The sequence below is a fragment of the Saccopteryx leptura genome, chromosome 2 (genome assembly GCF_036850995.1).
Source record: "Saccopteryx leptura isolate mSacLep1 chromosome 2, mSacLep1_pri_phased_curated, whole genome shotgun sequence".
Lineage (NCBI taxonomy): Eukaryota > Metazoa > Chordata > Mammalia > Chiroptera > Emballonuridae > Saccopteryx > Saccopteryx leptura.
The window spans coordinates 326,047,967-326,062,846 of record NC_089504.1 but is presented as its reverse complement, the minus strand read 5'-3'; the positions used below and the strand labels follow the sequence as shown (position 1 = coordinate 326,062,846).

Sequence of the window (14,880 nt, the reverse complement as noted above, 5' to 3'; positions counted from 1 at the left end):
TTGCTCAAGCCAGTGATCTTGGACTTCAAGCCAGTGACCTTTGACCTCAAGTCATGAATGAGGTCATGTCTGTGATCCCACACTTAAGCCGGTGACCGCGTGCTCAAGTGGTGAGCCCATGCTGAAGCCAAATAAGCCCGCGCTCAAGCTGGTGACCTTAGGGCTTCGAACCTGGGTCCTCGTGTCCCAGATCGACACTCTATCCACTGCACCACTGCCTGGTCAGGTAGCTTACAGCAATTTAAAAAAGTCATTATTACCCTAAACTCATTTAATTTAAAAAGTGTTAATTAATTTTTACATATTTACCACTCTAGTCATGGACTCACTTACTGCCACCGTGACTGTCCCACCCAGATCTATGGAGAGAGGAGCACGGTGCAGGAAACTTAGAAAGACTGCTTGCGAACCCACTTGTTTCTTTTCTTTGGAGGAGAGTTTGAAGGTTCATCTCATATTCTACCAAAGCAATTGAGGTGGGTGGGGCTATAGAATCAACTTCTCTGGACCTCCTTATTACATTTTTAGTAAAATAGGAACAAGAAAGAAGCTTCCCTAAGAATCTTGTCAAGAATTATATTTCATGCTGAAGTGTAATAATCCATATCAGATAGCTTAATTAATTTTCATGAATCTGTTTTATCACTACTCTGCATTATTTTTTTTTATAATGAGCTATAAAAAAAATTCATGGTAAATATATTTTGACCCTTTCCATCAACAGCTGCTGTGGTGAGGTAGGTCAGGAGGCATGCCTCTTGGAGGCACCTGGAGGTGGAAGGGTAATGAGCACTTAATTATGTCTGCCGAATGCCAGAGCTGCCAAATTGGAGCTCCTCATGACTGGTCTGTATCTGCTCTGACAATTCTTTTATTATGGCTTTTACTAATCTATCAGTAACTAACTGTGGTTGTTTGATTGCAGAGGGAACATCCCCACGTTAAACAGGTACCGTATGTTTAGTATTTTACTTTCCAATTGAAAGCAACTATTTTGTAACTTAGAATAGTGAACTCAGGGAAAAAATAGCGTTACATTGGACAAGCTAATATGTTATCTTCGTCTAGGGAATCAGTCCTGAGCTCCCCTTTGGATGTACTAAGTTATTCTCTAGTATTTGAACAACATGTCTTCAGCTTTTCTCCAGCTGTTCAAAAAGCAATGCTTGAAAAGCCTAAGTATGAACAGCCCCCATCTGGCTGTATGTGATGTAGGAGAGTTGTCTGTCTGCCTGATGTTCAGTTTTGCTGTAAAAATCTTTTTTTTTTTTTTTTTTTTTTTTGCTAATGTCTAGTTTGGGGCTTTCAGAGGAGAACCCCTTAAGGTTACTCCTATCCTTGCAAATTGTTTCTAATTTTTTTCAATTCTGAGTTTCTCATATTTGCTTCTCCTTTCAGAGGAATGCAAAGGCAGAAATAGCTGATCTCATGTTTTATTTGTTTGTTAGTTATTTTTCTAAAGTGTTAAAGTGTTATAATGATATATGAAAGTCAAGTGTTATTTCAGATCTATAATAAGATTCATGTTCAAAAAGTATATTTAAGTTTTGACTTGTATAGCCCTGAGAAGAGGTTTCCAGGCCAATATAACACAAGTGATTCTTGCTTCTGAGCCAAGCAAGGTAACACAATGCAAGTTTGAGAGGAAAGCAGTTCTGATTGGTACTGAATCCGCAAAACGCGAAAGCAATAATAAGTTGCTGGCAAGCTCTTTGTACATGATCAATTATACATTGAAATATTTATAGGCTTATGTTTATTTTTCCCCTCTCCCTTTAAATATTAAGTAATCAAAATGCAGTATAGCTTTTAGAGTCCAATTTGGATGGGGAGAGGAAAGGGAGTGCCTTTGTTTGGCCTCTTGCCTATCCTTGGAGAGTGGGCTTGTTTCATTCCTTCCTGCCTTTAGCTGCCCTGGCCCATGGACACAATACTGGGGGAAACTGAACAGTGGATATTTCCCATGGGGTTCAGTTGTAAAAATGATATTTAACCCCATGCTTGCCACAAGCACAGCCTTTTAGCTTATTCAAAGGGAGTTCCCTTTAAGTGTTACCTGGAACCATATTATCTTTCCTGTCTAATACCAGGCAGGAAGAAAAGATATAATGCCTCACAAACTTGCTCCTTTAGTAAATATATTTGGTGATCCTAGAAAAGAGGATGATAGCATTTTATGCAACTGATTCCCATCTTCTAGTGAGCACCATGTGTGAGACTTGCTTGCTCTGTGTTTCGTTTGTTTCATTCATGGTATCAATGGTTTCCTCTCCCACTCTGCCTTTCTATTCCCCAGTACTGTCAAAAGATTAAGTACCTTCTTCATAGTCATCATTTGCCAAAGGAATACTAACTTGGAGTGTCAGTCTCTATAGTGTGTGTGAGCAGCATTTCCATCTTATGAAAAAATTTCATTGCTTTTCATAATTACAGTTTGCAGTAGAGTACAGTATGTGCCCAGATCTCAAGTCCACATTGCTGGCTCTCTTCTCCCTGCAACACTGCAGGTGGTACACTTAAGGAGATTATGGAGCAACTCCCCAAAGTTCAGGTGCCATTGCTTTACTCTGAACTTGCTTCCAACCAGCAAGCCGGTAACATGTCTGGCAAGTCCTAAAGGCATCCTTCAGCTTGGTCCTTCCTAACAGGCTGCCCTGATTGACTGGGCATTCAGAAACACTTTATTGTATTATTTATCAGTACATACTGCTGAGGTGTCAAGGAATATACGAATTCATTATGTCTTTAGATTGAACAAATCAGTTCAGTTCTCTTCTAGCATCTCCATTTAGCTCCTGTTTGTCATGCTTACACATACTGTGAGACCCATGCTCTGCCCTTCCGTATCCTGCTGGGATTTATTAAGGGCTTTGGTGAAGGTATGTTTACTTCGGTATAGAAGCATTTAAATGTAAAATGGAAATTTTGCAATTTGGGGTTGAAAATGTCTCTCAGAAAGGGAGGAGCTATAATCCTTCTAACTGCTATTTCTATTAGCCCATTAGAGAAAAAGGTACCTCATAAGTTCCTTTTATAGACTGTGACTTGCTTCTGTATGGTAAATAATGTTTTTTATGATGATTTTCTAATCCATTTCAAATTACATGCATATATCTATCTGTGAATACTTAATCTATTACTGTTCCTAGAGAAAAATTTCTTAAGTGTCGCCTAGTTACAATTTACCTAGCTTGCTTACTTTCTGTTAAAATGGGGAATGTTGTAGGGAAGGGGAAGATGCAGGATGGTTTTTAACCCCTATGTACTATTTATTCATTACACATGCCATAATGTCGTTGTATTAAACTGCCATGAAATTCCTGATGGTCCTTAGATTTTTATTTGGAGAAATTTTGGTTTGTTAAACATATAGTTTGTATGTGTGTATGTAAGGAGGGATTCAAATGAAAGGATTAATGTGAATATAGCAAGATAGCCTTATCCATAGGGGGTAAAAACCAAAACTGCTCTGCAGCCTGACCTATTTCAGTGTTTTCTCCTAGCTCCTTTTCCCTATTGTTCCTCTCCCAGTCCTTGCGCCTCCCCTCCTTGTCTAATGCAGTTGATTGAATTACCATTTAGAATGTCCTTCTCCTCCAACCTCAACCACTATGGCATGACTCACGTAGCTAGCGTCAGTGATGTGCTGTTGGACAACTCGTTCACTCCACCGTGTCAGCGGATGGGCGGAATGGTCTCCTTTCGGACTTTTGAAGACTTTGTCAGGTAAGACGCTGGAACTGTGTCTATACAAGGGGAGCGATGCGCATCTGCGTTTTGGGGTCTCAGATTTCTGCCAAATGAATAAAGATCCCCAGAAGAGCCATGAGCCAGCTAAGGAGATGTAGCCCTTGCTGTATATGCCTTCAGAGAGGGATACGTCCTTCCATTTCTGCCTCTCATTCAACTCTACAAGCCCCTACTTGTTATATGAGCCTGGTTGGAAAAAAGAAACAAAAACCGTCTTTTTCTTAGGAGCTACAGAGGAAGCTGTCTGCTCTGTGACGAGTGAAATGTCAGGAGAAATTAAACACAACACTAGAGTGAGCCCCACCAGAGACGATACATCTTTTGATTAAATGCATTCAGCATCTATCTCTTGATGTATACTGATGCATTACCCTAGGGAGGGGTAATTACGTTGGTCTGTCACTGCTCCAGTCCCAGGCACTTTCTGTTGCTTTAAGACTGATGATAACAGCAGTGCTCATATCTTACATATGGAGGGGGGAGCTCTAGATCATTCTTTTTTAGAAGAAAAATATATATATGGCTTATTAAAGTTGAAACAATCTATTCTCCTAATTTCTACCACTTGGTGAAATTTGGCATCTCACCTCTAGCCACTGGTGATTCTATTCCATTGACTAGTGAGCACAGGGTAAGAAAGATTATTCTTTTAGACTGAGCTGGCAATGGCAGTGTTAGTGTTCTGCCACTTAGGTTTTCTGCTACTTGGATTTTCATGTTGGGTGTTTCTCTCCGGCATTTTTTAGGATCTTTGATGAAGTAATGGGCTGCTTCTGTGATTCCCCACCCCAAAGCCCTACATTCCCTGAGGCAGGTCACACGTCTCTATACGATGAAGACAAGGTACACTGTCCCCTTTTGGAGACTGCTTTGCTCCTTCAGATACATGACTTGTACTTGTATATACTATCTTTCTGACTTTAGAACATTTTAGGGAAGCATTCATCTTTTTATACTATTTAATATTAATTTTCTATGTCTCATCAAAATATTTTTGGAAACTGGTAGAATACACATTTTAATCTAAAAAAAGAAAGAAGTATTAATCCTGGAATCCACAGTGTAGAATAGGTTCAACTATATCCAATTATAGCAGCCTCTGGGTCTCTGAACATTGTTTCAAAGGCTTCAGCTTTGGTTGCTGCAGTTTGTACATAGCGAGGGCTTGCATATTTGCACAGTGGTGCTATTGCAGTCTTGAGGGAATGGTAGACTTTAGATAGAAAAATACACATTTTGTTTAAAATGTTTATTAAATCCCTTTTTTTCATTTCTCAGTAAAAATATTGTTTTTTCCCCTACCAGGGTATATTTTTGTGGTTTAACACTTAAACGGTATGATAAATTGTTAGTAAATATGATATATTATGGGGAATATGTTCAGATGGCTTCTTTCCTTCATGTTTCTTCACATTCTTTGAAGAGACATGACACTTGGTTTCATTCCCATTTTATTGGTGAAAAAGTTGAGGCATAGTGGTCTTCAAGTTCATGCCAAGTTAAGATTTGGGGCCACCTCTAGATAATGCCTTTGCTGCCTTTTAAAAATTGGTTGTTTTACTTTATTTAATCTCCGTTGTAGATGTTAGGTAGTGGTTTCAATTTGGTTATTTGTACTAGTGGGTAAATCAAAATGTCCTGTGGGGTGTATCTCTTTTTCAGGTATTCTACCAGGTATTATAACCTTTCTCTGCCTCTGTATTAGCCAGCCTCCTAATTTCTTTGCCCTGTGTTCTTGGGTTACAGGTCCCCAGGGATGAACCAATTCACATTCTGAATGTGGCTATCAAGACTGACTGTGATATTGAGGATGACAGCCTAGCAGCAATGTTCAGAGAATTTACCCAGGAAAATGTAAGCCTTCAGGTGGAAACCAGTGATGGCTCCTTTCCTGCTGGCTGCATATTATACCCATCTTTTTATCAGTTGCTACTTTAAGGCCTATCACTGATGATGGCTGTGTCCTTTAACTGGTTCTGCCTGTAGGAATAAAATTCCAAAATGATTTAATAGTATATAATAAATATCTTTTTATGTCAAGAAATATAGATCTCAAATATTTAAAATGTGTTTTTTTTTATTTTTTTATTTAAAATGTTTTAAGGAAGCAAAGTGTGCTCCTAAATCTTTCCCAGAGCCTCAATCATTTCCCTTCACTTCTTCTGACTCCTCCATCCACTCCACCTCCCCCTAAAACAGAGCAAAAGCCCGAGTAAGCAGACCCTTTACCCCAGTCATTCAGAAATCACTGGCGTCCTCTTTGTCCTTGCCATTGCATGATGCTGCTCCTCTACCACAATCTAAACACATTCATTTTTAGCTGGTCAGTCACTGAGGTCTGTTTTTCTTTGCAGTGTCTCTTTCCCTCCCTCCCTGTCTTTCTTTTCAGTTTTTTTAAATCCCACTACTGTTTCTCTAGTTTAAATTTTTACTCACCTCATACCTGAGATGCTACAACAGGTTTACTTGTGATCGACTTGTCTTCCTTCACTCGCCCCTTCCAGATAGTTTCCATTCTGCTCACCACCACAAAATTAAAAGTCCAAAATGCCCTTTACCAGGCTATTCTCCCACTCAGCAGTGATTCTGTTATTTTCAGGATGCCTCCTTAATTTGATATTTAACATCAATTTGTTGACATAGGCTAACAATCTAGCCTTCACTATTCCATGAAAATACCTAAGTCTTTGTGTCTCATCTCTTCTACTGCCCCTTGCCCAGTGTTTTTCTCTCTCTCTCTTTAATTCCTGCTTATTTTAAAGACTGTTTCAAGTTTCACCTCTTCAATGAGTACTTCTCTAGTAACTCTAATTAAAATGTATTTTTCGCCTGACTGGGTGTTGGCGCAGTGGATAGAGCATTGGAATGGGATGCAGAGGACCCAGGTTTGAGACCCCGAGGTCGCCAGCTTGAGCACAGGTTCATCTGGTTTGAGCAAGAGGTTACTTGGTCTGCTGAAGGCCCATGGTCAAGGCACATATGAGAAAGCAGTCAATGAACAACTAAGGTGTCGCAATGAAAAACTAATGATTGATGCTTCTCATCTCTCTCTGTTCCTCTCTGTCTGTCCCTATCTATCCCTCTCTCTGACTCACTCTCTGTCTCTGTAAAAAAAAAACACACACAAAAATATTTTTCTCCCTTGAATTAAAAAAAAAAATTTATAGTGTTTACATGGATTCAAGTGTCCCACTGAATATAACTCCCTCACCTCCCACCCCTGTGTCCCTTTTTATACCCCTTTTGTCCTCCTCCCCCTAACTCTCTCCCCCTTTCCCTCTAGGATTTACTGTCCTGTTCTCTATATCACTGTGTCCCTTGAATTTTTAATTGGTCAACATACATTTATTACCAATAATAATTTTTTTTATTTATAAAGAGCTTCTATACAAAATTTTTTATTTGCACCTTATCATAATCCCATGGGGTTAGATTAGTTAGGAATTATTCCAGTTGTGCACGTGGGAAAAAGTTCAAGCTTAGAGATATTAATTAAGGCCCCTTCATCACCAGCTGGTAGATGATAAACAAACATTAGCATCGAAGGCTTCGATTCCACCTCTAGGGGGCACAGATCTAGGTGCTTTAGTAAATATACATTTTTAGCCCTGAAGATACTTATAATCTAGCTGAGGGGCTGGTTAGTCATGCTTAAAATGATGGTCTACGTATGGTTTTTCATTGCAAAAAAAGTGGGGGAGGGCCCTCTTTGATTTCCCTTAATCACAAGACTCGTGTTTTCTTTGAATGGGGAGCACCTATCTATAGCACTTTTGTAAAGAAAGAACTGAATAGATTTTTTAGAACTTTATTTAGCAATATAAACAATCAGTGCCATCGCATTAACATTGTGTAATACTAATGGTAGATACATGGGAAAAGATGGTAACTTTGTGCTATATATGAGTCTTAGCATTTACTCCATGTTGCTCTGGGATTATAGTCACCAACGTGAAGAAAGGTACTTACAGAGAAGTGAAAATAGGGGACATGACTGGGAATTTTTCTTTAAAAGAGAAATTTAGCTTTCTTATAGTCCTTGTCTTCTGACCACATAAAAGTAACTGGAGACCAGGGATCAAAGTAACCTTAGCAATAGAATCCTAATGTTATGCATGGCCGCTGATGCTGCTGGTTTGCTGAAATAATCTGAAATTTTCTTCCCAGGTTTTGAGGCACTAATTGCCCTTATTTGATTGTTTTGACCTCAGCTGTAGGCTTTTTATTACCTTCAGATCTTAGTGCTGTATATCATCACATGTTGCTTTAAAGAGGCCGTTTCTTCATTTTCACTACATAAATTTATAACATTAATTGGCAATAAGAAATTACCTTTTTCTTTTACTGGTCTTGTACACTGAGACACAGAAATCCAGTGTCTTTGCCTGTGGCTGTTCAGAAAGGTAAGGGTAGACTGTGCCATCATTCCAAGCCCAAAGAAGCTGTTAACTGCATCAGGTACTACACTTATCCAGGAACATCCTGTATTTTCACCTCTTTGTTTTGAAAAAGAATGCAAAAATAAAAAGAAGAAAAAGCAATTTTTTAAAGAAAGCTGAAATGATAACTAGTTTTGTTTCTCACTTCATGATCATGCTCCTAGCAGTTTAGAAAAAGTTTTTTTTTAAGCACACATTAAACTATCAAATAGGTTGATCCAAATTGTCCAAATAATCTTCTAGTCCCAGCATGTCTTTTTTTCCCTCATAGAAATTAGGATCATATATTTGTAAATGACTTGTGGAGGAGATTGAAGCAGTCAGTATAAATGGAGTTTCTCCAGGTGCTGATGCCTAATCGCTGGGTAATAGCTGTGGACTTGCTGTGAGACCCGCATTATTACAATGTAATCAGAATCCTGTTGCTCTGCTGTTATTGTCAACCACTTGTAGAATTTTAAAAGCAATAACAATTTTGACTTTAAATCATGGCATTATTAAAGTTATTTTCTTCCCTTGCCTGAATATAGCTAGTTATTGATGCTTGTCTTTGAAGGACTTGGCTGTGCTGGAATTCTTTGTTGGTGGTGTTAGAAGAAATGTTTTTGTTCTTTGGCATATTTAGAATTTGAGAACCACCACCAACCCCCCCCATCCCTCCTCTCCTCCCTTCTCTCCTCTCTCCTCTCTCCTCCCCCCTCCCCCTCCCCCTCCCCCTCCCCCTCTTCTTTCCTCCCTCTCTCTCCTCTCTCTCTCCTCTCCTCTCCTCTCTCTCTCCTCTCTCTCTCCTCTCCTCTCCTCTCTCTCGCCTCTCTCTCCTCTCCTCTCCTCTCCTCTCCTCTCCTCTCCTCTCCCCTCCTCCCTCCTCCTCCCCTCCTCCCTCCCCTCCTTCCTCCTCCCTCCACTCTTCCCTCCAGTTCTCCTCCCTCCAGTTTCCCCTACCCCCATTAACCCTCCCTCCATCCCTCCACTTCTCACTCTCCTCCTCCCCTCCTCCTCCTTCTAGTCCTCCCTTTCTTTATTTCTCCCTCCATTTCTTCTTCCACTCCTGCCTCTCTTCCTCCCTCTACTCCTCCCTCCCTTCCTTCCTTTCTTTTTTTCTTGTTATAGTATCAGTACTTGGTTATTTACATGCAATAGGGATATTGTGCCAGTACAGATCATTTTAAAATGTGATTAAACCAAAATTTATATTTGACCAGGGAATTTTTTATTAGGAAATTTATTTTTCCAATTATATTTTGCTTATGTTGTTAATATTTTTATTACTGAACAAATGCCATAGCAGAAATGGTTCTCCAATAGGAGGAAATGGCCTGGGAATGTGCTTATTTATAAAGAGACACCAATTTGGATTTTAAAAATATATAGTATCAGCCTGACCAGGCGGTGGCGCAGTGGAGAGAGCGTCGGACTGGAATGCAGAGGACCCAGGTTCGAGACCCCAAAGTCACCAGCTTGAGTGCGGGCTCATCTGGTTTGAGCAAAGCTCACCAGCTTGGACCCAAGGTCACTGGCTCGAGCAAGGGGATACTCGGTCTGCTGTAGCCCCACGGTCAAGGCACATATGAGAAAGCAATCAATGAACAACTAAGGTGTTGCAACGAAAAACTAATGATTGATTGATGCTTCTCATCTCTCTGCGTTCCTGTCTGTCTGCCCCTATCTCTTTCTCTGACTCTCACTCTGTCTCTGTTTAAAAAAAAAAAAAAAAAAAATATATATATATATATATATATATATATAGATAGATAGATAGATATAGATATATAGTATCAGGCCCTGGCTGGTTGGCTGAGCAGTAGAGCATTGGCCCAGCGTGTGGAAGTCCCAGGTTTGATTCCCAGCCAGTACCCATCTACAAGAAAAGTACCCATCTACTTCTCCACCCTTCCCCCTCCCCTTTCTCTCTTTCTCTTCACCTCCCACAGCCAAGGCTCCATTGGAGCAAAGTTGGCCCAGGGGCTGAGGATGGCTCCATGGCCTCCACCTCAGGCGCTAGAATGGCTCCTGCCACAACAGAGCAGTGGCCCAGATGGGTAGAGCATTGCCTTCTGGCGGGCATACCAGATGGATCCTGGTTGGGCGCGTGCAGGAGTCTGTCTGACTACCTCCCCGTTTCTAACTTTGGAAAAATACACTCCCCAAATAAATAAATAAAATAAAAATAGATAGTATCAGAAAGTCAAGAATTGGCTTATGAACATATCTTGGTTAGAGTTATAGTAAGGAATGTGATGAAACTAATGTCTGGATATAGACTGGGAAAGTCCACATCCTTTTTCTGTTTGTGTTACTCATATATTTTTCCCAGGTCATTCAACTGGTAGGATTGCTTTCCTACTTGTTGCCATGTAGCCCCTCTTTGTTAGGGCCCTTTAAGATCATGCTGTTTACTTTCTTTGTCTCTGTGTTTTGAGATAAATGAGCAGTACAAAATAGAAGAAAGCTTAGATCTGAAGGCCCAAGACTCAAAAAGAGACTTTCTTGAAATTGCTGGTCTCTTTTGCCTGCTAAAAAACTGCTCACCTTATGCCAAGTAGATATATAAATAATCACTAAATTTAAAAGTCTATTAAACATTGCTTTAAATGGTTTTTAAAGAGAATCTTTTAAAAAATACCTTCATGTAAAGTAGGGGGGACATATTTTAGAAGAAATGAAAAGATCAGGATTTGTTAGGTTGAATTCTAGGAATGTTGTATATGATGGTAGATGCTAGGTATAATCTAAATAACAGTTTAGGACCTGAATATTCTGTTTTATGAAAATTTCTTTTTTTCCTTCTGACCTGAATAACCTGATTTTATTTAACTTCTGTTTTACTTTTAATATTCACATTTGACCATGCCCAGCAATGTGATTTCTATAAGCAAAAATTGTGTTACAGTCTACCTTGGTGTGAATGAGACCTTAAACAATTTAGATGACTTTATATGATCCCTTTTTCTTCCAAGTTCTCACTCAGTTTTGTACATAGGATTTATTCCCAGAAGCCAGATTGAGATTTATTTACAAGTTTAAAAGTACTTAACCAAGACATAGATAACCAAAAAGGGTGCTTAGCACAATTAGAGCCTAACAGGACTGAATGGGGTAAGAGTTAGGATGAATGAAGATATCATCTATCCTGTGTTATGTTTCTTCATAGAAAGCTATTCTGGTTGAGCATGGAATCCGGCGCCTTACTTTCCTGGTTGCACAAAAGGTATTGGCAATTTGTGAATTATTTTCTAATATTTTTTACATGGCTGCTAGAATTTTTAAAAAGTGGAATTATTATTATACATTTATTTGTAGGAATTATGCAGAGAAATAACTGTTTTCTATTAGTTTAAGAAAGGCATTAACTCATTACATTTTACTTAATTTGTTTTTAAATTTGTTACTAATTGCCAGCTTCTGTTGTTTTCCTTTTTTTCCCTTCCTTTCTATCATTTGAAAGGATTTCAGGAAACAGATCAGCTATGAAGTGGATCAGAGATTTCATGTAAGTAAAAGGAGCAATAATAAAATGTTATTTACTGTTTTGTCCATTTGCCCCTCACTTTTTAAACATAGAATTCGTAAACATAGAATACATGTGGATTATTTAGAAGGGCTGTACTGACTTTTGGTCCCTCTTCTTTTAGAAAGAATTATAATGACTATTCAGTTCTTCTGGTTTTTTTGTGGTGGTGGTGGTTTTTTGGGGTGTTTTGTGTTTTTTGTAGGGTTTTTTTGTATTTTTCTGAACTGAGAAGCAGGGAGGATGAGAGACAGACTCCCGCATGTGCCCTACTGGGATTCACCCAGCAAGCCCACTAGGGGGCGATGCTCTGCCCATCTGTACTGTTGCTCCGTTGCAACAGGAGCCATTCTAGCACCTGAGGCAGAGGCCATGGAGCCATCCTCAGCGCCCGGGCCAACCAGTATGATCATAGCACTAAGGCCAAACATCCAGTTTGCAATTACTATCATTCTCTGAAGTGGCTGATTATAGTCAAAGTAATTCTTTAGGTGTCCATCTAATGTAGCTAAGATTTCAGAGGATATTAATAAGTCTTAATTTTTCTGATAAGAATTTTGTTTTGTTTTGCTTTAGCAATTAAGATAATTTAGTTTTTAAGCCCTATTCATTTGCAATAACATGGATAACATTTGGGATTCTGGGAAGGATTTTCTAAACTCAAGGACTTATGTGTGTGCTTGCTTTTATTACCCTTTTGTTTATTAGGTCTTTAGCACTTTCATTTTGTTTTCCTTCTCACAGTTCACCTGTTGGTCTAGTCCAGTGATTTTTCAACCTTTTTCATCTCAGGGCACACATAAACTAATTACTAAAATTCTGTGGCTTACTAAAAAATATATTTTTTTGCTGATCTGACCAAAAAAATTGATATAATTCTGATTCATTCATACCAAACAGCTGTTGTGTTAGCTGTTGTCATTTTTTTATTTGACAATCTAAGGGAAAAGAGGTCAATGCCCGTTTTAAAAGGGAAAAGAGATATTGCACGTTTTAATAATTCTTGCAGCACACTGGTTGAAAATCACTGGTCTAGTCTATAGAGAAACAAGAGAGCCTACTCTGCAAACTAAAGAGCTAAGATTTTCTGAAATGCTTAGGAAATGTTGTGGACTGCACTACTCCCCTGTGTTATTAATGTCAGGAAACCAAGCAGAGTGCAGACATATATCAATCAATAACTTTAGATAGGAAACTGAAGGCAGTGAAGAAGTATGAGGGCTTAAAAAGAACCCTGGGGCTTTAGGAAGAAAAATCCAGAGCTTAGAGAATAAAATTGATACTTGGGGATAGAATATGAGAGCCCATGAATAAATACCATGGCTGGTGGATGCTGATCAGAGCTAAGGTAGACATGGCAGAGCCAGGCCCTGGATTTGGGAAGAGTATTGGGCTAGGTTCTTAAGCATTAATGTGGTTTTCTTTTTCTCACTGACTTTGGGGTACTATATTATTCTAGGGAATAATACTGAATTTGTAAAATTGTTTTCCTTTTTCCTAATGGTTCAGATGCAGTCTTTATGTCTATAGAACATGAACTGGCTTCTTATAATAAAAATTCCATGATAAATTAAAACTCTCTATTAAAATGTTTAAAAAGCCGAAGCAATGAATTCTTATGGGCATTTTTCTGGGGGGTATGTGTTTTATACATACAAAAATCCCTGTTATAATTCTGAATCTGTCATGTCCTATAATACATCTACCTCTTTAAAACATTTTTCTCCCTATTACCCTAATATTTTTGGATTTAGGTAGAATAGGGACATGTATAAGCAGCATCTGCTAGGAAGTGAGCCTAGCTGCGAGTGTTTCCTGGGAATCACGGTCCAGTTCCTATTTATAGTAACATCAAGTGGGAAATCAGTTACATTATCAAGTGACGTGATTTGTCATGTGTAAGAAAGGTTGCTTTAGGACTTAGAGAAGTTAAAGTCTAGGTGAAGACTGGATTCCTCTGAACAATTGAATAGGAGAGGAGTTGAGTTATTTTTATGTTAGGCCCTGTAGAAATGATTAGTGGTTACCGAGCTGGCAAGGGCAACTATTACTGAATTCCATCCAGGATCTGCACCAGCCAGGATGCCATGGCAGCAGCTGTACAAATTCGGGGCTCACTGCCATGGTGCTGCTGTAAGTTTCTCTGCTGGTGGTGGCTTGCCATTCAGGAAGGATGCTTAGCCTCTGTCATGTCATCTAATGTGTTCTTGCCCCATAGTTAGTGTAGTGTGAAAAAGAGGAAGCTTTTTGTGAGTGTTAGAGATGAATCCCTTGATCTCTCTGGCTTCTTGGTAATCCAGTGTGATGTATGCAGTCTCCACGCTGTGAAATCCCTATATTGTTGAATAGAAGAGAGAATGCATACACGAGGGGGCAAGGAGAGGAAGAAGGTTACCAAGTTTGGTTCAAGAACAGCATTAGCTGGCATGCAATGAAGCAGCTGTGCCGTTACATAGTCATCTCTCAGACTGCTCAGAGCCAGAACAAGGCAAATGTCAGCCAGTGAAGAGGTTTCTAGAGACTGTGTATATTGTTAGGTTGTTTATTCAGATGCCAGTGAAGGCTATAAGTATTTCCAAAACTTCGTTGTTTAATCTCCACAGTCCCACTGGCATGTCTGCTGCTACTTTAAGTCTCTTGACTCGATATGGAGCCTGTTCTGAGCTGGCAATATTTATCAGCGTTAAGGATGCTTGGTGTCGAGTCTGTTTCCGTAACCATCTAATTAAATTCAGGTACCTACCTATAATGGGATTTGAATAAGTGCTTAACATTGATATATTAACAGAAATTTTGAGGAAAAACAAAATTTTCCTCAAAAGACATTTCCTGTTCTTGTAAATGTCTTCATATTTTACAACATGAAGCCTTAAAAGCAATAGAATAGGCTCTTTGAATTTCTGCAGCTTTGTAAGCTGCAGTTCTCTAGTTTTGTATAGTCTTACGTCTCTGTCAGTTTCACTCACATTTCAGGTTCCAAAAAGGGCAGCAGAAAGTGCTATGTAATTAGAACGTAAGTAGTACACTTTTTGAAGCGTTCAATATTTTTTTTCAACCAGGTTATTTTTTCTTTTTTAAATTGAGAGTTGGGGAGAGGCAGAGAGACAGACTCCCACGTGTGCCTCGACCAGGATCCACCTGGCAAGCCGCAACCGGGAGATGCTCTACCCATCTGGGGCCATT

The 14,880-nt window shown here is 39.2% G+C and overlaps 1 protein-coding gene across 8 annotated transcripts in view; it reads left to right on the top strand.

Moving 5' to 3' along the window:
• ACACA (acetyl-CoA carboxylase alpha) overlaps positions 1 to 14,880 on the top strand; it is a 328,759-nt gene that overhangs the window by 196,771 nt on the left and 117,108 nt on the right. For 7 of the 8 annotated variants that reach the window (XM_066363215.1, XM_066363211.1, XM_066363213.1 and 4 more), the window contains 6 exons: positions 926 to 949; positions 3,583 to 3,726; positions 4,497 to 4,593; positions 5,497 to 5,604; positions 11,341 to 11,397; positions 11,635 to 11,679. In XM_066363215.1, the coding sequence (XP_066219312.1) occupies positions 926 to 949; positions 3,583 to 3,726; positions 4,497 to 4,593; positions 5,497 to 5,604; positions 11,341 to 11,397; positions 11,635 to 11,679 (475 nt within the window). The remainder of the gene's footprint in view (positions 1 to 925; positions 950 to 3,582; positions 3,727 to 4,496; positions 4,594 to 5,496; positions 5,605 to 11,340; positions 11,398 to 11,634; positions 11,680 to 14,880) is intronic. The other variant, XM_066363212.1, reaches the window with a different exon arrangement.